General features: G+C 35.8%; 2 protein-coding genes across 3 annotated transcripts; both read right to left on the bottom strand.

Moving 5' to 3' along the window:
- Positions 1-1,620: 1,620 nt before the first annotated feature.
- Positions 1,621-18,209, bottom strand: LOC132606399 (uncharacterized). The gene is made up of 6 exons (XM_060319873.1): positions 17,832-18,209; positions 15,940-16,151; positions 10,215-10,532; positions 10,060-10,134; positions 9,838-9,912; positions 1,621-2,466 (listed from the first exon to the last, which is right to left on the bottom strand). Exons 1-6 carry the CDS (start codon positions 18,043-18,045, stop codon positions 1,912-1,914), a joined length of 1,449 nt encoding a protein of 482 aa, XP_060175856.1. The 5' UTR covers positions 18,046-18,209; the 3' UTR covers positions 1,621-1,911.
- Positions 18,210-19,017: 808 nt separating this feature from the next.
- Positions 19,018-23,661, bottom strand: LOC132606398 (uncharacterized). Of its 2 annotated transcripts, none has more exons than XM_060319872.1 (5): positions 23,463-23,661; positions 20,456-20,983; positions 20,278-20,373; positions 20,008-20,100; positions 19,018-19,535 (listed from the first exon to the last, which is right to left on the bottom strand). In XM_060319872.1, the coding sequence occupies exons 1-5, from the start codon at positions 23,574-23,576 to the stop codon at positions 19,473-19,475; spliced, it is 894 nt and encodes a 297-aa protein (XP_060175855.1). In that variant the 5' UTR covers positions 23,577-23,661; the 3' UTR covers positions 19,018-19,472. The 2 variants fall into 2 exon arrangements, with proteins under 2 accessions (XP_060175855.1, XP_060175854.1); XM_060319871.1 differs by having other exon boundaries at positions 19,018-19,506; positions 23,463-23,642.
- Between the last annotated feature and the right edge of the window lie 325 nt (positions 23,662-23,986).

The following is a 23,986-nucleotide window of genomic DNA, read 5'->3' as shown; positions in this document are numbered from 1 at the left end:
AGTTATTATCACAATTTGACCTCTCTAGCGAGTTTGGATATGGTATTGTCGCTCGTCTGATCAAGTTGATTAAAAATAGTTGATGTCCATCAAGTGCTAAAAAGTATTATTAAATATTAGAATTTAATTTAAAATTAAGCAGTTATATATTTAAATGTAAGTGTTCAAATTGATAGTAAACAATGATATTTTCTTATTAAAATGATTTAAATATCTTTAAAATCGTGTACTAAAAATATAAATTTTAAAATATTTTCACATGAAAAAGTATGAATGAGTAAAATAGGATGTGAAGAGACAGAATTTTTTTGGAAAAGGATACCTTGATTATTACAAAAATACTAAGGATAAAATAGTAAAGGTTAGTTTTAATCAAAAGGTTCAATTTGATGTTTACTTTGTATCATTCTCCAGCAGTATCGTGTCGACCCATTGTGTGCAGACATATTTTGCCTAGAAGAATTTCTTTTACATATATCAAGTAGTGATACTGATGGAGGCATGTGAATTGGGGAAGCTGGTTTTCTGCAATTCGGGTTAATTTCCATGTTTTTGCACGACGCGGTCTAAAGTACAATTTTTAAAGGGAAAAAAAGGTATAAATTTACCCCTCAATTTTGTGATGCAGAGCAGATATATCTCTCATTAAAAAAGTGATGTATATATACCCTGCCAATTACACAAATTGTCCAAATATATTTTTTTCACTAAAGAAATTAAAAAGAAATCATTTAGCCTGTTTTTTAATTTAAAAAATGCAACTCCTCTGGTGGGTCTAGTCTAGTTCATTTAAAAAAAATGAGTAGACTTATTTTTTTTTAAAACGAACGAGACAACCCACTAGGAAAAAAAATTGCCTCGTGACTTTAAAAAATTAAGTCTACTAAGAAAAATGGGTAGACTTATTTTTTTTTTTCAAAGCCACGTGATATTTTTTAGTTAAAAGATAAGCTAAATGAATTTTTAAAAAATTCTAGCAGCGACAAGGGTATATTTGCACTATTTGTGTAACGGCAAGAATATATTTACATCATTTGTGTAACGATAGGAGTATATATGCCCCGCTTTTTTAACGTGGAGTATATCTGCTCTAAATCGCAAAATTGACGGATATATTTGCACCTTCGCCAATTTTTTAATTCCAAAAATGTCTACGCACTACATCTGCCATTTTTCCAGGCTCTATTGCAAAACCCACTAGCCCGACTAATCCGAATTCTCACATAATAGACACTAAGAGGATAAAGCGCTCCTACAACGAGATCCTCCAATTTTTAGTAGAAAATGCCTACTGTGACTAAATAAGCAAATAGTTAACAGAATTTCAATGCACGGCTGCACATAATGAGACAATAGATGGCCTCATAGAATATACTCAAAATACCAAATATAAAGCATGTCCAATAAGTACTTATTGCTTTTGGAACATGTCAAAACAAGAACATGTTTTAACCCTACAACCAATTGCAGTTGTAATGCACATGGATTCATTCCAGAAACCACAAAAAACCACCACTGGGTATGTCAAATTTTGTTTGAGTGAATAAATGAGCTAACTATTCAAGAGGCAACAAGTCCAAATGTTTCTAAACTAGATGAAGCTGTCAAAAAAACGAAAGCTTTTGCAGAATACCACAACTGGTACAGGCAAGTAAGCTTAATAAAGTAGATGCACCAAGGAAACAGTCAAGTAGATGTGATGTGTATCTACAACTGATAATTAATCTGGAATACAATCTCCTAGTAGAGAGACCAATAAATAGTAGCATGAGTATTTCTAAGCATTTGTAACATAAAAGCACTTAATGAGCTTTCCTACAATGTAGGGTATGGTAGGTGCATAATGCATATAGCCCGAGCATAATTAGAGGTTATCATATTGCCCCATGAAATTTGGCTGTCAGTTTCAATCTAGACATATTTGCCTCTATACTTTCCCTTTGATTCTTTACTAATCTTCGTATCACCTGTCTCATTAAGGCGATTGTCGGCAGGACTAAAAACTGCTGAATGAAGATTACCTTCTTCTAACCACTTCAGATGGTTTTCCTTGAACTCCAAATGTTTGATCCGTGCTGATAATGCAACTTCTTCGGTATATGGTCCAATTTTGACCATGGTTAATAGTACCCGACTGTACCTATAGCTCAACATCTGCTCTGAGGTAGCAACCAACTTGAAACAGGGGTGTTCCGGAAAGGTGGTGTCAATTGAATCATCATCTCGTAATACAGGATAGAAGTAGACAAGTCGGCCACCCATCACAAGCATCTTAGCAGCAAGGTCAAGCAAATCATGTACACATTCCACTAAGCTGTAAGGAGCAGTTGATGGTATGTGGCCTGTCCTTTTGTCATCAGGGACTGTATATGGACCAATCACCCCTTTCAAAAGCTTCCTGCCACCAGATTTACGTCCTCCAGCACGGACTCCATAGGGAGGGTCACATATAATGGCATCAAAAATCTAGAAAATAAAATAGTAACAGTCAATAAAAACAAGAAAAGGGGAGGAGACCTGAAAAAATTACCTATTTAACATGGCAATTAACTGCACAATTCAAACTACCTTTGGAATTCAGGAAAATTAATCAAACCTTGATTTATTAATGCCAAGACAAGAATAAACTACAAAGCAGAGTGAATTAAACACTTCTCATGCTGCCTTCAACTAACTATAGTGATACACACATTAAATTATTTCTCTGATATTTCAGTAAGATTTTATGTTAATTTATTTCCCTCTTCTGGCAGAAGATCCATGGAAGGCCACAAGTTATCCAATCCTTGTCAAGAATCATTGTGGAATTTTTGTCTCAACATGAAGGCTTCCTCCCCTCCTTCGTCCAAAATAAGTATCACCAATGGAACCCATCATAACTTGACCTTAAGTGACTATCACCTCCGTTTGACACCTATTCTCCATTTACATCTCCATGCACTTTAGCTCTCTCATCATAAAAGACTTCTATTGCTGCTTTAGAAATCTTGTCTTTAGAGAGCGCACCTCTATTTTGACACAAACTCTCAGATTTTCATCTCCATCCGCTTTAGCTATCTCACGGTAAAAGACTTCTATAATACTGTCCGTAGATCTCCATATATTAGACAACGATATCTGGGCCGTATTACCTTCGAGAAAAGGGAATAATTCCAAGACAGACCAAGTTGGAGGATTTCGTTCTTCAGTTTAACAGGTCAAGTTCTTGTCACTATTCAACATCTAGAAAAGTCCCACAAGCTCATCTAATGTGGAGGCGCAACGAGCAAAATAGAGAACGGTATATGCCATCAATAGACCCAGAGACTTCAGTACACTCGAGCAACTACTAGAAATGTACTTGATTGCCAGGACAAAAACTTAGAAATTAAGCTTACACACACTAATTAAATCTAAAGAAAATTGAAATACTAACCCATTAACTCTAAAGATATTGTAAACCGTCAACAAACAATTCACCAACTCGTGAAGATCGCATGACATGATTTCAGAGTGCTGCATCATTCTTCAACACATAAGAGACTCCTAAGTTGAGCTTCAAATTACTCGACTATGAGAAAATTCCTCTTCAATATTCACACTCGACTGTCAATATAACGTAACTGATTAGACTTGATAAAAGACCTTGAGAAGTAGAAAAGGTCAATCGCTTCTTTAACCATATCACCAACTTTGTAGAGAATAACACCATTATAGATTGTGAAGACTGAAGACCACTGTCGGAAAAGCAAAGGATTGTTTCAACTATGAGCCCGTTTGGATTGGCTTATAAGTTGCTTATAAGCTGTTTTCAGCTTTTTTGAGTGTTTGGCTGACCAGCTTAAAGTCATTTTGTGCAAAAAATAAGCCCAAAAAAATAATTGGACCCATTTGGCTTAGCTTATCTTAAGCAGCTTATAAGCTGAAAACAGCTTATAAGCCAAAAAAAATAAGTTAGCCTACCCCAACTTTTTTTTTTTTTACTTAAAACACCTTATAAGCTGCTTATTTTAAGCCCATCCAAACAGGCTCTATACCTGATCCCAATTTTAACTTTTGTATAAAGTAAATTGTTAATCTTTCCAGAATAAAACTTGCTTTTACTAGAGAATCTTGAACCTTTGTTCTTTATTTGTAATTTGATTATTCTTTAATTATAACTTTTCACATTCAGGTTATTGTTGCATGGAAAAGCATCAACATAAAGCATCTGGCAATTCATTGTACTTTGTGCAATTATGACTTCCTACCTCAAGAAAGTTAGCTCAAGTCAATGGTGGCTTGAGCTGGGATATGATGTTTTGCAAAGGCAAGGCAACGACAGTGGTCTTTTTTTTTTTTTTTTTGGGTTAACTATACTGTTTAGACATATTACTTTCTCTTTTTAAGAGTTGTCTCCTCTTTGATCGTTGTCCAATCTATTGACTAGGGTTTTGCATCTTGAACATGTTAGGATTTGAATCCCAAATCCAACCTTTGTAAGCAGGTTCCCAGGAAAGATTGGAGGGTCACAGCTGGACCACTTAAATACCAACCTCCTTAGACAGAACCTACTTACGCCGTGATGTAAGCGAAGAATAAATAGCACACACACAGATTTATAGTGGTTCACCCTCAATGTGAGAGCTACGTCCACGTTGCTGCTGCAGATCTTATTAAAGAAGAAATATTACAAGTGTTTACAACACTCAACCTCACAACCCCAATCCCAATTACACTCAAGAATTTTACCACAGAAAATTCTCTCAAAGACCTTCTCTTACTTAGGCCTTTCACTAAGAGTATTTCTCTTAGATTTTTCTCTCTCTTTGGGATGTGTTGTCTTCTTCAATTTGGTGTGTTTTACAAATGAACCATAAGCTACCTATTTATAGGAATGAATTTCCTATGATGAGGTAAGCGCTTACATCACGACTATCATGAGGTAAGCGCTTACATCACGACTATGTGAACAAAAGAATTGACTTGTTTGGCCAATTCCACACCCAACAAATCTCCCACTTGAAGACTAATTTTAATTTGTCTTCACACTTTGATCGATGCAGCAGCTCTTTCCTAGTTTCATACTTCGTGCAGGCCAACTGAAGCTGAGCATAGCTTCAGTTTGTCTATCGTCACTGCCTTTGTCAGCATGTCTGCTGGATTCTGACTCCCTGCGATCTTCTCAAGCACTAGCGCTCCATCTTCCAAAGCTGATCTAATGAAATGGTACCGGAGTTGTATGTGCTTCGTTCGAGCATGGTAGACCGGGTTCTTTGCCAAATGAATGGCACTTTGGCTATCACAATATAGCACACTTCCCTCGTGGTCCTGATCCAATTCCCGCAGAAAAGATTGTAGCCACATCATTTCCTTTGTGGCCTCCGTCACAGCAACGTACTCAGCCTCACAACTAGAGAGAGCTACTATCTTTTGCAACTTGGAAACCCAAGAGATTGCAGTACCTCCGAAGGTGTAAACATACCCGGATGTGCTCTTTCTGCTATCAATATCACCACCGTTGTCAACATCAACATACCCTTGCAATCTTGTTTTTGATTTTCGGAAATACAGAGCTGAACTCGAGCTGCCTTTCAGATATCTGAATATCCACTTCACAGCCTCCCAGTGTTGCTTTCCCGGATTGCTCATAAATCGGCTGACAACTCCCACTGCATGTGCAATGTCTGGCCTTGTACATATCATTGCATACATAAGACTACCGATTGCAGATGCATAAGGTATCTTGTCCATCTGCTTCTTCTCATCCTCGGTTGTCGGCGACTGATCCTTTGACAACCGAAAGTGTCCAGCCAAGGGAGTGCTGACTGGCTTGGCATCATGCATGTTAAACCTTTTGATAACTTTCCTCACATATTCTTCTTGTGAGAGTTTGATGCCCTCCTTGCTTCGGTCGATTCTCATCCCAAGGATTTGCTTTGCAGCTCCCAAATCCTTCATTGCAAACTCTTCCGATAACCCTTTTTTCAACCGATCAATCTCCTGTAGGTTTGCTCCTACGATTAGCATGTCGTCGACATAGAGTAGCAGTATCATGTACGAGTCTTCAAATTTTTTGAAGTAACAGCAGTGATCTGCCTCGCACCTTGAAAAATCAGCTTTCTTCATAAAGCTGTCAAACTTTAAATACCACTGTCTTGGAGCCTGTTTTAGTCCGTACAGACTCTTTTGAAGTTTGCACACCAGATTCTCCTTTCCTTTGATTTTGAATCCCTCCGGCTATCGCATGTAGATTTCCTCGTCTAGATCACCGTGAAGAAATGCAGTTTTCACGTCCATCTGTTGCAGATGTAGATTTTCCTTTGCTACCAGCCCAAGAACAGTTCTGATAGTCACCATCTTGACTACGGGAGAGAAGATCTCCGTATAGTCAATGCCTTCTTTCTGTTGAAATCCCTTTGCAACCAGCCTTGCTTTATAACGCTTGCTTCCATTGGGTTCTTCCTTTATCCGATAAACCCATTTGTTTTGCAATGCCTTTTTATCCTTTGGCAACTCGGATAATTCCCATGTATGATTTGCCGATAGTGAATCCATTTCATCCTTCATTGCCAGCTCCCACTTAGTCGATTCATCGACTTGCATTGCTTCTTCATAACATTCTGGCTCCCCTCTATCAGTGAGTAGAATGTAGTTGAGGGATGGAGAGTACCTGTGAAGCGGCTTCCTGATCCTGGATGATCTACGCAGCTCTGTGATTGGCGTCTGTTCATTTGTTTCAGAATCAACACTTTCATCAGCACCTTCTCGGATTGTTTGTTCCTCTGCCTCGGTTGTACCTGGCTGCGGCTCAGGTGCCGGAAAGTCTTTCAAATCGACTATTTCCGATTCCTTGTCCTGACATTCTGAATTCTTTTGCAGCTTGTATTTGTACAGTACCTCTTCGTTAAAGACAACATTCCTGCTTCGGATGATCTTCCGATTTTGTTCATCCCAAAATCGGTACCCAAGCTCGGTGTCACCATAGCCAATAAAGTAACACTTCTTTGATTTTGGATCAAGCTTGCTTCTAGCCGTATCATCATTATGAACATATGATAAGCAACCGAACACTTTCAGAAATGAAAGATTTACCTTCTTGCCACTCCAGACTTCTTCTGGAATTCTGAAATCCAAGGGAACTGACGGTCCTCGGTTAATTAAGAAGGCTGCGGTATTGACTGCATCTGCCCAGAATGTCTTGGGCAGTCCAGAGTGTATTCTCATACTCCGAGCACGCTCGTTCAACGTTCGGTTCATTCTTTCGGCTACTCCATTCTGTTGCGGCGTTCCAGGAATAGTCTTCATCATCTTGATCCCATTATCGGCACAGTACCGTTTGAAATCACCATCAGTGTATTCTCCGCCGTTGTCGGACCTCAAACACTTCAACTTGAGGTTTGTTTCATTCTCGACCATGGCTTTCCATCTTTTGAATACACTAAACACATCAGATTTATTTTTCATAAAATAAACCCATACCTTCCTGGTTGAATCATCAATGAAGGTCACGTAGTAGTGTGATCCTCCAAGGGAGGGTACAGTGGTAGGTCCCCACACGTCTGTGTGCACCAATTCCAGCTTTTCAACCTTCAACTCTCTGCCTGCACTTGAGAAGCTTACTCGCTTTTGTTTTCCGAGAATGCAGCTCTCACACGTATGAAGGTCCACCGTCTTCAGCTCCGGAATTAAGCCATTTGTCACCAACAACTTCATCCCCTTCTGGCTGATATGCCCAAGCCGACAATGCCACAAATCTGTCTTCTTTGTGTTGTCAACCACAACAACAGTATCACGACAGCTAGTCGTCATGTAGAGAGTGTCAATCTTCTTTCCTCGGCCAACTACCATAGCACCTTTCGCCACCTTCCAAGACCCATTACCAAAATTGAGATCATATCCCTCATCATCAAGCTGACCTACTGAGATCAGGTTTCGCATCAGCTTTGGAACATGTCTAACTTTTGTAATCTTCCACGAGGATCCATTTGACATCTTCAAATTAATGTCTCCCGTGCCAACAACATCTAGCGGCTCTCCATCGGCTAAATAAACTTTGCCGAGATTCCCAGCCACGTAGTTTGTCATTATATCATGATGTGGGGTGGTATGAAAGGACGCTCCTGAGTCAAGCACCCAAGAGTCTATCGGGCTGTCAACCGATAGCAACAACGCATCGCCAATGTCTTCCGTAGCAGCGTTGATTCCAGCCCCCTTGTTGTCCTCCTTCTTTGGCGCCCTGCAGTTCTTCTTGAAGTGACCTGGTTTTCCACAGTTCCAACACTCATGTGTTCGTCCTGGTCTGGATTGACCCCTGCCATTCCTTGACTTCGATCTGCCCCTATTTCGGTTGTAGTTTCTGTCATAATTTCTGCTTGTGTTTTCAACATTAAAAGCAGAACTCGTCGATGCCTCTCCCGAATCTGTCCTGCGCACCTCCTCAGCAAGGATACGATCCCTAACATCGTTGAACTTTAGTTTGTCACTGCCGACAGAATTACTAACCGCTGCTCTCATTGGCTCCCAACTATTTGGTAGGGATGCCAACAAAATTAGAGCTTGTACTTCATCATCGAAATCAATTTTTACCGATGACAATTGATTTACAATGGTATTGAATTCATTTATGTGTGCAGCAACATGAGCATTTTCCATCATCTTTAGATGAAATAGTTTCTTCATGAGAAATACCTTATTATTTGCCGAAGGTTTCTCATACATGTCAGACAATACCTTCATTATATCTGCGGTGGTCTTCTCCTTTGCCACGTTGTGAGCAACGTTCTTCGACAGCGTCAGTCGAATGACTCCCAGAACTTGTCTGTCGAGGAGATCCCAATCTGCTTGCTTCATCTCCTCTGGTTTCGGACTCAGAGGTTCATGAAGCTTTCTGCCATATAAATAATCTTCAATTTGCATTCTCCAGAACGCAAAATCTGTACCATCGAATTTACCGATGCCGTGCGTCGTACCATCTTCGCCTCCCATCGTTTCTAAATCACAACACAACCTGTTGCTTTGATACCAGTTGTTAGGATTTGAATCCCAAATCCAACCTTTGTAAGCAGGTTCCCAGGAAAGATTGGAGGGTCACAGCTGGACCACTTAAATACCAACCTCCTTAGACAGAACCTACTTACGCCGTGATGTAAGCGAAGAATAAATAGCACACACACAGATTTATAGTGGTTCACCCTCAATGTGAGAGCTACGTCCACGTTGCTGCTGCAGATCTTATTAAAGAAGAAATATTACAAGTGTTTACAACACTCAACCTCACAACCCCAATCCCAATTACACTCAAGAATTTTACCACAGAAAATTCTCTCAAAGACCTTCTCTTACTTAGGCCTTTCACTAAGAGTATTTCTCTTAGATTTTTCTCTCTCTTTGGGATGTGTTGTCTTCTTCAATTTGGTGTGTTTTACAAATGAACCATAAGCTACCTATTTATAGGAATAAATTTCCTATGATGAGGTAAGCGCTTACATCACGACTATCATGAGGTAAGCGCTTACATCACGACTATGTGAACAAAAGAATTGACTTGTTTGGCCAATTCCACACCTAACAGAACATAATTTGTAGGTTTTATTTTACTTTGAGAAAGCAGATAACATCATATCAAGTCAATTTGCAAAAACAAATGTGTGGCTTGGTCCTTGACACTCCACTTGCACTTAAAAGTCTTGGCCAGACCTACCAACTGAAGCCCTTTGCCCATCCGTAGAAATAAAGGAGGGAAAATCCACAACTCAATAGTCAATGCCGGGATATAATGAATGCAAAATTTAATGCATAGCAAGAAGAAGCAGAAGTTGCAAGTACAAGAACAAGAGGAGCAGGCAACAAACACCAAATAACTTCAGAGAAGGCTACCTCTTTCAATCCCGAACGCCAAGGAGGAAGGTTATTGTCTGCCCTTAATAAACCAATAGGCATTGGCAACCCATACTGCAATTAAAATTATAAGTTTAGCATGGAAAGATAGTAAATTAAATTATACTCCAAAATATCAGATGATAAGATCAAATGTAGCAATTAATATATAAGAACAAAATCGGCATCCCATATAAATAAAAAGCATCACTCTGCCCGGACCTGCTTGAAGTTGCTCCAGACATTACAATCTGGACCACGGCCATCACGTACTACTCGAATGTCAATATCTGCACCCTGAAAAGTCAATTAGTGATAGTAAAAAACCGAGAAAAATAATGCATGCTCAAAGTTCATGCAAAAATTGAAACACTAACCATTGTCATTGCTCCATAATGAGCTGCTCCAACTAGAATGCTTCCTGTGCCCACAAAAGGGTCATAGACAAGCCTTCCAGATTTGGCCTGTGCTTGGTTAGCCATCAGGAACGCCATTTCGGCATCCATGGCTGTTGGCCCGAGATAAGTACGACTTTTTAACTGATAAGTTGGCAAAAGCTTCCTATCAGCAGCACCAATCTCTCGACCAAAAAAGATTCTCTTTCCCGCAATGGGTGGCAGTCCATTATTAGAATCATAATCATCTGTTTCTATGAGCCAGAACGTGTGTTGAGGATTTTTTAAGTTCACTCGGCCCTGGAACCAAACAGGCAAAGTAAATTCACAGGCCATATCTTCTAAGCCTGAGAAATTCCATGACTTACAGAAGCATATCTAAGAGTAACATGCATTTTTACATGCTATCTACACTTCACGTCTCTTTATATACATATATATATATATATATATATATATATATATATATACACACACACACACAAGAAAGACAAAGCATGTATATGAGGGATCAAAATGTTGGATATAGTTGATATGCCCTAGATCCAATCTCAAAATATACACTTTTGTGAACGTTATTTGATATAAATATATGGCATCTGAAATTCTTTTATCATAGTTATTATCAATTGCTTGATTAATATGATAAGATCCTTGAATTTCTTTTTTATTTGTCATCATGATGGAGGTCATGATAATGAGAGTTACGTCTCTTATAACTTAATCTAAAATTTGTTCTTGATCGTAGGATCATTAATTAGGACATTAGTAATCCGGTTTGATCAATATGTATTGGTGGTCTTTATGGGATAAAGATTAGCTGATTTCATTAACTAATCACGTACATAAATGATGCATATAGACATATGATCATTGAACCGATTCATTGGATAATTCTTAATGATTAGAATTACCATAAACTGTCAGTAGGATATTTTCTTGAAGAATGTGATGCAAGAGTTTCCTTTAACCTGAGATCATCATAGTAATTGACAAGTTATTTATTGTACTTTGATAGCAGATACCCATGGCCCTATGGCAATGGTTAAAAGGATATTAGGTATGACTAAATGCTTGTGTAATTAATGATTGATCAAGATGGAATCTGTCGACTCTTGGTACTGAGTTTAAGCTCTATGTTGTCACGAATTAAAAACGACCAATTAAGACCTTGGACAGGGCAATTAAATGCAATAAGAAAGAGTTACTTGGTTATTCAATGATTGGTTAACATGCACACATAATTAGTCGCCTATTAAGATTTGACAGTTAAACCATATCCAAGGGTGACTCGGAGCTAAAAGGAAAGAAGGAAATGCTACATTATTCTACATATTCTTGATAGTAAATTGTATACTTCATTCTATCCGATTGTTAAGGAGTGTTGCTAGACGTCATATCCTTGATTAGTATATTGATCTGATCAATCCACTAGCAGCTTAATACTAAACCTATGGGGTCGCACACTAAACGAGTGTTCTGATCTTTGTTAAATGATTAATTATTTTTATTTGATAATTAAATTAGAGAATTTAATTATTCAAATAAATAATTATTAGTTCAAATGGAATATTATTATATTCTGTGCTAGCATAAAGAATATAATTAATAATTGTAGTTTTATATTTGGATTTGGAATAGAAAATTGAAATATATATGTGCTATTTGGTATTTATGATTAATATTTATTCATATAAGGTACATAAATAAAATATTAATAAAGACTTGGAATCCAATTTGGAATTGGATTAAGCCTTTTGGAAAGTCCATAAGGACTTCACGTCTAAGTCCTTAAAGGACTTGCTACTTTGTGAAATCCAATTTAGAATTGGATTGAAATTCAATGTCCTTTTTAATAAGGTAATTCAAAGTCCTCTATGGACTTGCTGCTGGCGGCAGTAATGCCTTTTCTTTTTTTTGATAATCGTGGTGTTCAGGCCAGCTTGTGCGCATCTCGACTAGTTCCACGGGGTACATGTCACCTCTCACCACCAACTGGTACCAGGTAACTCTGTCCACCAAGGCTAGGACAGATGGAAAGAAATCGCTGAGTGTTTTTATGAAATCACTGAGTGTTTTTATCTCTGTTGGGATTTGAATCTGAAACATCATGGTTCTCAATCCACTTCATTGACCACTAAGCCACACCCTTGGATGTTACAGCAGTAATGCCTATTAAGATTGGTTTGGATTTTTTTATTTTTTTTTAAACTGGTAACTTTGTATTCCTCAGCATTAAGGGTATGCTGGCCACCTCCAAAAATTTACACTTTTCTGAAAGAGAAATACTTACAGTAATCCTAAAAAGTCCACTAACTGAACTTCCTCTTCTACATATTGTTCTTTACACCAAAAACTTAATGAAGTACTTTCTCTGCCTTTAAAAATTCTATCATTTCTTTCCTTCCAAATGTTCCACCAAATGCAGGCAGGAACTGTTTTCCACCAAATCTTCTAACTCTTGCTCCCTCCCCTTCTTATCCAACAGCTTAGAAGGTCTACAGTGTTCAGGCATAGTCCAGTTCACCTTAGCCAAATTAATGAACAATGCCCGGACTTTTGCAATGGAAAGTTTCCATATACCCCAAATAAATCATCACCGTAACTAAATAGGAAAAGGGTTCATAGGCGATGCTATATAAAAGATGATGGAAAAGTTCATCAGTCACCACTATATATCGTCAACCACCATCATCATTCACTACCACCATTAGTTATCACTAATGATTATAATCTACCACAACTATCAGCCGCCACCACCATCAACAACCAATACGGCCAGCTACCATCACCACTAGCTACTATCCACAAACCGCCATTAGCCAACACCTTTCCCAATCGGTACCTACAACCACCAGCACTAGCGATCACCACTACCAACCGTCATATAAATTTTTAAAGATATTTTGTTGCTATAGTATTAGATTAATTTAGTATTCTACTGAATTTTATATTTATTAATTTTAACTAAAACAAAATCTATACATGCAGATATCTAAAACAATCTTAATTATTTAGTGTTCAAATCTTAATACAACATCTTAATATTCCGATTCAGACATCTAAATCTTAATACACTCAAATCTCTCAATAACAGCATCGTTGGGTCTAAAATGTTTTGGCCGTTATAGTGAATTGTTGTTATAAACCTATAACAGTATTGACATTTAAATAATATTTCGTTGTTATAGGCAAAAACAGATGTACAAAATCTAATTTTTCATTTTTAATTGTCAAATCCTAAGCTTAGTCACACTTTGTATAACAAAGGAAAATCTTTTAATGATGAAAATATACATTCATATAATATTGTCATAAATAGTGTACTAAAATTTCAAAATATTTGGTCAAAATCTCTACACTTGTAATTGTTAATCATACATATTCTATTTTTATAAAGATAATTAATTATTATATTGAAGGAGAGCCTCGGCGTAACTGGTAAAGTTGCTGCCATGTGACCAGGAGGTCATGGGTTCGAGCCGTGAAAACAGCCTCTTGCAGAAATGCAAGGTAAGACTGCGTACAATAGACCCTTGTGGTCCGGCCCTTCCCCGGACCCCGCGCATAGCGGGAGCTTAGTGCACTAGGCTGCCAATTAATTTTTTTTTTTTTTTTTTGATTAAGCACCGGGTGTCCGGGTCTCTTTGAGCCCCGACTAATCCCGGGGGTGCACAGGCCCTCGGCAAGGAGTTTCCCGCAAGTGCACCACGGTTAATTCAGGGTTTTACCCCAGTCCGATGGCCCTCAGAAATTGTTTGCACCCAGTGGGTTTCGAACTTGAGACCTTGAAGGGGAGCACCCCAAGGCTCAAGCCAATTACCACCAGGCCAACCCCTGAGGGGAAAAAAAGAAGATAGATGTTATATGGGGGTAATTTTACAAAGTGTACGGTTATAAAGTTGGATGTTGCTGTTATAGGTAAAATGTTATTATAAAGAAGTAAAATATAACATAAAAAAAGGGCTACAAAAAAACTTAGCTGTTATAGAGAGGTGTTGCTACATGCAGATGCTGTTATAGAAAAGTTTGACTGTACACATCTTAATATTCACATATCCTGATGTGCATTAAAATTTTGACATCATAATCTTAATAAAAACAAAATGAAATGTAAGACTTCCTATGGAACTTTTCCATCACCTTTTATATAGCATCATTTTTTTTCCTTATTTGGTTAAGGTGATGATTTACTTGTGGTAAAAGTTTATTTCAAAACTAAATATTATGAAAGCTTTCCATTGCAAAAATCGTAATCAATCTTAATAGGCAGTACTGTCGTAAGCAGCAAGTCCATAAAGGGCTTTGAATTTCAATCAAATTCTAAATTGGATTTCAAAAAGTAGCAAGGACTTAGATGTGAAGTCCTTAGGACTTACCATAAGGCTTAATCCAATTCCAAATTGGATTTCAAATCTTTATTAATATACCTTATAAAAAATAAAAATAAAAGAATAGCCCAGTGCACTTAAGCTCCAAATAAATATATACACAAATATATTCCAACCAAGAGATATAATTCAATTTTCTAGATAGAAAACTTCAATTTATCCACAATATTAACTATAAAATTCTCTATGCTAGTAAAGCATACAATAAATTCCATTTGTACAAATAATTTATTTGTTTGACTAATTAAATATTTAATTTAATTATCAACACTAAAACAATTAATCATTTAGCAAAGATGGGAACACTCGTTAGTCATTAGTGAGTGACCTCATAGGTTCAATACTAAGCCAGTAGTAGATTGATCGGATCAATATACTAATCAAGGCTGGTGTCTGGCAACAATCCTTAACAACCGGATAGAATGAAGTCTAACTTGTCATTTTCCAATTTGCTTTTAAGACTCTTTGTCCCTGTACATGCCCCTCCATCGACCTTCATTTCCCCTCTCACTGCCCTTGACACCCCGATTTCCAATCTATCTCCACCCTCTCCCTCTCCCTCTTGATAATAGACCACTACCCTTCACTCATTGTTCTTCCCACACCCCAAATCCAACCCGCTCTTCTTCCTCGGTTCAAACCCCCCCTCCCTATGGAAGTGGACCCTTCTCTCGATTTTAGAGTTGCTTCCGTTTTCTGTCTTCTTTGTAATTAGATATTTGGCTTAAAAAATAAGCAGAACGATGACAAAACTAGGATATTGTCTTAACTACTAGACAAATGCTAACGAAAAAGTGACAAGGTGGGAATGATATTATGATAGAGGGACCAATACCATATTCAAGGGACAAAATTAGTTTCTATACCAAAAAGGGATAACGAAGTTGAGATTATATCCTCAAAATTGAAAGGACAAACCAAAACGTTAGATCATATCACCACACTCAGAAGCAACAATCACATTCTGTGGCATATAATTTTGTCAAATGATTGAATGAAAAGAAGGTGATGCAGATGATGGTAAGTGCAGCAAAAATAGGATTGAATCAAAATAAAGTTTCATCTCATGGAACAAATAGAAGGGAATAATTCTTGATGGAATACATATTAGGAAAATTTAACTCAGTACTAATAGTATAGACATAAGAAAACAACAAAGAACAAGAAGAAAACAGAAAATTCTCTACCAATGAAAACATAGGAGGAAAAAGTGCCTAATATCAGTTAGTTTCTGCTCTTTTACTTTCTTCAATCGTTGAAACCGAATTGATCAGATTGAGTTTTATGTCACGTACTCCAGAATAACAAGTATGTACCTTGAAAGGAATGTAGGATAGTGATCGAATACGCTCGTTTTGCTCCTCAAAGCTAATAACCTTCCCAAAGGTCTCAACAGCAATCTTGAATGTGCTATCAGGTGTCAGGTATGGCAGCTTCCTCTCATCTGGATAATTTTTAATAGACTCTCCTAATTCCTCAAAGCTACTTCCTTCTCCCCAGAGTTCAAAGATTCCTTTTACAAGAATACCTGCACGACAGGCTTATCAATATGTTGTTTACCCTAAGCTACTCGTCCAACCTTTGTACAGATAGATAGATGCCAAGAGTTTTCGTAAGGACAAAGCCTCCTGCTTCACATAGTAAATACCTTTTCACTCAGAAAATGTTTGATACTGTTCCAACCTTTGTACAGAAGAAAAGATGGCATGAGTTTCTAAAGCTCCACGATTCAAACGTCCTATTGTAAGTCTCTTATAACTTGGAAAAAGATTCAGGAACCGCAACATCACTTAACCAATCAAATATTCCCCATCATGATTTTTTTTTTTTTTTGGTAAGGTAAATCATTTTATTAACAATTGGGGAATCCCGTACACAAGCCGTATACCAAAAGAAGAGAACCTACATCAAAATATGGTTCTCAACAAAAGAGATCCAAGCCTCTATACAAATACGGACCTCACAAGTGCACCAAAAAGAAACTAGAGACAAAACACTCTACGTTGCCCCATCACGAACGATAAACTTAATAAAATGGAAGAAAAAAATTATCCTAAACAATTCAATCTCAAATCCAAGATAAGAGTGTTCCAAAAATTAATTCAAGGGATGGTTCCACCTGTTTCCTAATGAGAGTTGCTTATTCATGTGGGTAATTAACTTAGTCGGATTCTAAGCCAATCAAGAAAAGGAAAATGAAAACGGTAACCGGGTTTGATTAAGCGTGATTCAGTATCATCTCTGCAGCTATTTGGCAGCTTAATGATAGATATGAAATGACAAAAGCAGGCCTGAAATCTTTTTACCATTTGGCTCTATAGTCTGGACTTGCACAATCCTATCCTACCCCAGTCCGGACCTAACATTACCTTAAGCTATAAATGTAATCAGGGACGGAGCCAGGACTTTTGACAAGGGGATTCAAAAAGGTAAAGAGAACTTCTCTAGCGAGACTCGAACCGCAACAATGGGCTAAACTTTATGCCCTTCGGCTGCCGAGCTAAAGATCATATTGTGTTAAGGGGATTCAAAACTTAATATCTATACATAACTAAACAAATTTACCTTATATATACAGTGTAATTTTATGAAGTTTCCGACAAAGCCTTTCACCCCTGTAGTTTCGCCCCTGAATGTAACTACCAAAGGAACAATTATATTCTAAATAGAGTAAGCTGAGAACTGTTGGGCTTAGTTTTAGTAATAAACAAAACAAACATGATTGATTGTGTATCACAAGTTCTAATTTTTTTAGCACGAACCATATCGAACTACATGTATAAAGCTTAAAAGTTCTATAAATAAAGATTTACGCATAATCCTCAACCATTAACGCAAAGCAGCAATGAGTGCCTATAAACAAAGACATGTACAGAAGTAATCCGTCCGTCCATTTTTACTTGTCCCGTATTGACTTGGCACAACTCTTAAAGAGCCATAAATAGAATGATAATATTTTTACTATATCACCCCTAATTATTATTAAGCCATCAAATGATAGAAATCAATCAAACATACTTGTGCAACCAGCCAACCACTAACAAGTCATTAAAGTTTCCAACTCAATAATTAATAGTAAGGGTAAAACAGGTATGGAATGGAAAATAATCACTTGATTTTCCAAACCGGACAAGTAAAAGTAAACATTTATTTTTAGTACAGAGGACAAGTAAAAATAGACGGAGGGAGTAGTATGAGCAGGAGTTACTTCGATTTGCAACATTTCGGGCGATCTCTTCAGAAGGAAGATTAACAAAGTGAAAAGGAGAATCGGGATGGTGATGTTCTGGAAGCTTCCATTCAAGTGAATTACAGCCACTACCATTGTCTTCGCTGAAAGCACCAAAAAGGTCAGCCAAAGACTCAACTTCAGGTTTCCTGTAATCCAATAATCGGTGATAAAAAACGCATAGATACCACATGGTTCTGCAATCTTTCTGTTTAAACTTCAAAGCTAATAATAGATAGAGTTATATGAGTGTAAAATCGGAAAACATTAAAGGAGAAGAGTGGCGGAACGAATGAAGTTGGGTACTCGCCACTCTTTCTAAACCCAAAAATGCAAAACCCTGGAATTTCCACATAAACCCAAAAAATTAAGAGGAAAAAGAAAAGAAAAAATATCAAAAAGAAACCACTTTCTTTTCATAATATAATAATAAAAAAATAAAAAAGGTAAAGTTACTTTTGCATTTTGCTTTTTTTCAAATTAAGAAAGAATTATTCTTATTTTTTCATATTTGCTTTTATTAAGTGTTAAGTGACCAAATCTCAATACTTATTTAATTAAGGTAGTTTAGTTAACTTCTTTTTTTTTTTGGAGTTAGTATTTTTTTAAAGACATGTGTAAATGACTAAGTGAACACTCTTTTTAAACCGGAGGGAGTATCGTTTTTCTTTTTACATTTTAAATTTGACTAATTAAAATTCTTACTCAAGTAAGCATTATTCTCCCAAATTGTCAAATTTCTTCATGTTTGTGATCTTTATTAGTTTAAAAGTTTGCACATGATTCGCCTCTCATCAAACATATGATTTTATTATAATCCAATAAATACTTACCATTTTCAATTATTTAAAAATAACATTATATGTTCTTCTCGTCAATAAGCTTGACGGCAAATTGACAGTTTGTACTAACTTCTATTTTGTTGTATCTCTTTTTTTAAATTACCTTTGCCCTTATTGGAATTTGAGTTGGAATTAAGCTTAATTACATGTGTTGAAAAGAATTTGATTTGATATAAGTTTTTAAAATCATTTCCCCCCTTACCAACAAAAGATGATTTTTGCATATATAAGAGATTTTATACCAAAGAGATGAAAAATAACAATACATGGTGAATAAGTTGAACTTTTAAGCATATCGAACTCTAAAAATCACATTTACAGAGTAAACAAACCAAAAATTTCAGCTCCATCCACGCACTCATTAAGTGCTACTAGAGGGTATAGTATCATCCATAATTTTGGGGCTCTTAACGCTGAAATCCGAGACTGATAGGTCACTAAACTCAAAATTTTGTTGAAGAAAAGTACATACTTTTGTAATAGATCTTAGTCTCTTCCCTGAAGGAGTGACATAATAAGCATCCATTTTAGGGTAATCTTTTCTCCGGTACAATTCTCTCTTAAATTCAGTTGGGGTTTTAGGCTGATTGAGCTTGTCAATGGCCCAAATTCGAAAAGAATCGTACTCAATATCAGCTGGTTCTTCGCAAAAAGCATTGGTTTTTTTTTCCGCAGTAAAAGAGTTCTTCAATAAATCTACTTCTGATTTCCTCAAACTCTTACTCTGCTGAAATCATCCTCCATTTGAAGCATTTTTCACATTGTGTTACCCATCTGCTCAACGATGGATTGTTTGCCTTCCTCGACAACGTCTATTACAAAATAAAGTAGCTCTATCACACTGTAATCAAAAGATAGAACGTCCAATTTGATTTGAAGGAACACAAAAGTAGCTATTAAAATTATTCTAGAAATGAAAGATTAACACTATTTCTACCAAAAATTAATTGAGGATGGTTATAAGAAAAGGAGGGAAAGAGTAGCGCCTAATTTTTATTGATTAATTAATTTTAATATCGATTTTTATGCTTTTTAAGGACATGATATTATCCCGTCATTGATGTTGAGCTAAATTTTGACTTTAATGATAGAAAAAAAAAATTGGTCGCTGCAAGTATATTTACAAAAAATTGGATTCATGTCCCTTCGTTAAGACATGGTCGTTAAAATTCATATTTTCTGCATGTTTTTGGTGCCACAACACTGAAAATATTGTTGCACTTGTTCAGAGGTGCAGGGGTAACTTTTACTATCAAGGTTGTCGAATATCACTAACTATAAGCCTGCTCAAATTAATGATAACAGATGTTAACCTCTTCGTTTGATGGCGAGCTCTTCCTTTTACGTTGTTCTTTAGAGGTTTTGAGGAAGTTGCTTTCTTTGGTGTTTGAGACAGAAACAAATGCCTGCAGAACTCAATTCATGTACATAATAAGTCCAAACTAAGGGGTACATTAAATCCTATACTTGAATCAACATAACTTTAAAAACGAGAACATTCACTTTAGTAATCACTTATTGAAAGTTGGCTAATATCATTAAAATAGCTAGCTATAATTAATGATAATGTAATGCATGTTTACCTCTTTTTGTGATGGCGGGCTCTTTCTTTTACATTGTTCTTCAAAGGTTTTGGCAAAGTTGCTTTCTTTGGTGATTGAGAAAACAGAGCCCAATGCCTGCACAATTCAATTTATGTATAACTAAGGGGCAGAATAAATACTTCAACTTCCTAAACGAATTCAGTCGATTGACGCTAACTGTTTGATTTAACTCAGCTCCTGATTCCTCAAATGATGACCGTCGTCTTTTATCACGATATCTGGCAGGTTCATTTTTCTTGTCGTCTTTTTCATGTTTCTCTTCTAATGCCTCCAAGACAGCAAATTCTTCTAAAGCAACCAATGTAGGTTGCGAGACTTCCTTCTTGGTTATAGCTCCTGGTTTAGCATCTTTCCCGCAACCCTTCAAGAGAATACGACCTTTTGATCTCCTTTCTCCACTTAACCAAGCATGATCATAGCCTACCTCTGGTTTATTCAAAAAATTAGGTCTCCAACGTCTTTTCTTTGAAACCCAAGTTTTCAGGTGGCCTTCTGGATCTAGTTCTTTTTTGGCTGCATTCATGAAACCCAAGTTTTCAGGTGGCGAAGTGGTCCTTGAATCTGTACTTCTCTGTTGCTTCATTGCATCACCATGCCCTGATTCTTTTAAAATTGAATCCGTCTCTAGAACGACGTCATCAACCTTATGCTTGAGATCATCTTTCCCTAGCTCACTAGGGTCATTCTGACAAGTGCATATCAAAGGAAGAATTCACAACATTACTATAAATCAAGAACAAATATCAGCTATAATCTATCAAGTTACCTGTACTTATCACCTATAATTCTGACAAGTGCGCAGAACGAAGTTACCTTTTGCTCAAAGAGGAATATATACCCACACATAACATGAAATGGATGATCTATAGCTGAAGGAAAATAAGAATTAAAGGTATGTAGCAGAAACTTAAGTCTTTGCACCTTCTTTTTCTCATGAGAACTTTTTCGCCGTGGTCTTCTCCAAGCAATCATATAATTCCTAGAATATCAATCAACTACAACTCAATCCTAAACTAGAAGGGTCGGCTGTATGAAACTTATGTATCTATTCCGCTATTCCGGCCCTATTCAGAGATTAATTGGATCCACCTACCACATCCCCTATCTGGACTTTGACCCCTTTATGCTAAGCGAAATAAACATAGACGGAGCTTATTGATTATTCTAGAAATGAAAAATTAAAATTATTTCTACCAAAAATTAACTGAGGATGTTTTAAAGAAAATGAGGGAAAAAGTTACGCCTTCTTATTGATTAATTAATTTTAACATCGGTTGTTATACCTTTTAAGGACGGGGTATTATCCCGTCATTAAAGTTGAGCTAAAGGTAGACTTTAATGATTGGAAAATTCGTTGTAAGTATATTTACAAACAATTGGATTCATGTCATTTCGTTAAGAAATGGTCATTAAAATTCATATTATCTCTCTGTTTATGGTGCCACAACACTGAAAATATTGATGCACTTCTTCCGACGTGCAGGGGTAACCTACCTAAAGTTTGAAATAAAAAAAAAAAAAATCAAATGAGGGTTTCTCTTATGCTATACGAGGAACCATAACCTAAAACAACTTGAATAATTTTTATCAGTTGTATATGATGTAGTATAAGTTTAGACTTGCTTTCATATGCATTTATCAGTTTCACATAGACAAGCCTAAATTAAAAAATATCTTCAACCCATTCATTAAACGAAAAAAGGCCAAAAATGCCCCTAGACTATCTCAAAAGGTCTAAATATATCTTTATTCACTCAACTTTTTGGCTCACTTTTGCCCTTAAAACTAACGTACCTTTTTTTTAATTGTATTTTTATTTTTATTTTTTTATTTTTTTATTTTTTATTTTTTGTTTTTTTTCCATTCTTTTTAAAGTGACAATTGAGGCTCATATTTGTCTTATGCTCATGTATAATTTTTTTAAAATTATTATTTATTACGTGTCATGTTCCTATAGGACGAAATTGAAACCCAACATACCCAACTTTGTCATAAAACATAAAAATTATTTTATTTGTTCATAATATATTATTTTATTTGGTCACCACAAAACTAACTAACCATAAAATTATTATTTTATTTGTTCACCACAAAAATAACAAAACATAATTTATTTTTATTTGTTCATTTAGATTTTCATAAAACATACAATTATTTTTAATAGTTCACCATAAAAAAATAAAAAATAAAATTAAGGTTGTTGATTGGTTCATAAAATTAATTTATTATGAACAAAAACAGCAAAAAATTAACAAATACTATAATTTCTTTTGTTTATTTGTGGTGAACAAATAAAATAATTTGTTATGAACAAATACAATAATTCGTATTTTTTATGACAAAGCTGATTATGTTGAGTAGGGGCAGATTTGATTAAAATGTAAAATGTCTTAATTTCGTCCAATAGGAATATATCACGTAATAAATAATAATAATAATAATAATAATAATAATAATAATAATAATTATACATGAGCATAAGACAGATCTGAGCCTCAATTGTCACTTCAAAAAGAGAGAAAAAACAACGTAATTAATAATATTAAAATAAAAAAACTATACCTGAGCATAAGACAGATCTAAGCCTCAATTGTCACTTCAAAATGAAAAAGAGAAAAAAAACAAAAAAAAAGTATTAAAAAATAATTTATAAATAGAAAAGTTCTGTTAGTTTAAGGGCAAAAGTGAGCCAAAAGGGTGAGCGAATGGTGTTTTTAGCAAAAATCGGTGGATGAGTGCTATGTTTAGATCTTTTGAGATAGTTCGGGGACATTTTTTACCCTTTTCGTTCATTAAATATAGGTGAATATAAATTGTTTCAGAATATATATCTTACCAAATATGAATACTTAAACCGATAGAAACTACTAAAAAAAATTATTTTGTAGATTGGGAAAGCTGGATTATATTTCATTTATTCAATGCTAATTAATCACTTATTCTAAGTAAGAAATCCTTTTAAATCTAAGAAAAAATTAAGTTTAAAAGACTTATCAGTTGAATTTTCTATTAGATCAGATACAACAACTAAAACTAGAATGTTCTTTTTAAGTGTGAATCTTTAAAGGAAGTGGATAGCAAGAGATAGTTGATTCAAGCACTAAGACATAAGTAAACAATACATCATCAAATAAAGGAAAGATTAATGAAAAGAAAGAACTTACAACTTGGTGATTCATTGAACCAATTATGAAGAATCCATGAAGAGGATCCTTGCTGGAAATGAATTCCATCATCATCCTCGTCATCAGTGTTCTCTTCAATGTTGCCCACGCCATTCATCTTAGCCGCAGTAGGGTGAGTTGAGTTTAGAATGAATGAGTGAGAGGACTGCTAAACATCATTATATATAGGAGGGGCAAGTCTTTAGGGTTTTCTAAAGATGTTACAAACTTTGTTAAAATCTAATTAGCTCCCAACTTTGATCCAAAAAGAAATGAGAGTAAAAGTTCCGACTTTTCTCATTCACTTGGGATTATGAATTTAGATATGAATTTCATTTGAAAAACTAATTAAAATTTAGAGTTGAGTTATTATTTCATTTGAAATATTTAAAAAATTATTTTTTAAATTTTAAATTTGCTAGTTCAGTTATCGTTATCTTCTTTTTTCTGTGGAACTATACTAAAAGTATATAATTTCTTCATCATTAATATTTGTTTGGATGAATAATTTGGAAGAAATAGAA

This window comes from Lycium barbarum, chromosome 8, assembly GCF_019175385.1.
Source record: "Lycium barbarum isolate Lr01 chromosome 8, ASM1917538v2, whole genome shotgun sequence".
Classification (NCBI taxonomy): Eukaryota; Viridiplantae; Streptophyta; class Magnoliopsida; order Solanales; family Solanaceae; genus Lycium; species Lycium barbarum.
Note: the sequence above shows the minus strand (reverse complement) of the source record. Positions and strands in the feature narration are given on the sequence as shown.

Excerpts from the sequence above, each read along its gene's own strand:
- LOC132606398 (XM_060319871.1), bottom strand. The coding sequence starts at position 23,576 with ATGGCGTGGGCAACATTGAAGAGAACACTGATGACGAGGATGATGATG. Across the intron at positions 20,984-23,462 it reads GTTCAATGAATCACCAAGTT|AATGACCCTAGTGAGCTAGG; the intron begins GTAAGTTCTTTC and ends TGCACTTGTCAG. Across the intron at positions 19,507-20,007 it reads GCTCGCCATCAAACGAAGAG|ACGTTGTCGAGGAAGGCAAA; the intron begins GTTAACATCTGT and ends ATTTTGTAATAG.
- LOC132606399 (XM_060319873.1), bottom strand. The coding sequence starts at position 18,045 with ATGTGGTATCTATGCGTTTTTTATCACCGATTATTGGATTACAGGAAA. Across the intron at positions 9,913-10,059 it reads TCTGGAGCAACTTCAAGCAG|TATGGGTTGCCAATGCCTAT; the intron begins GTCCGGGCAGAG and ends TTTTAATTGCAG. Across the intron at positions 2,467-9,837 it reads GGCGTTCGGGATTGAAAGAG|ATTTTTGATGCCATTATATG; the intron begins GTAGCCTTCTCT and ends TTTATTTTCTAG.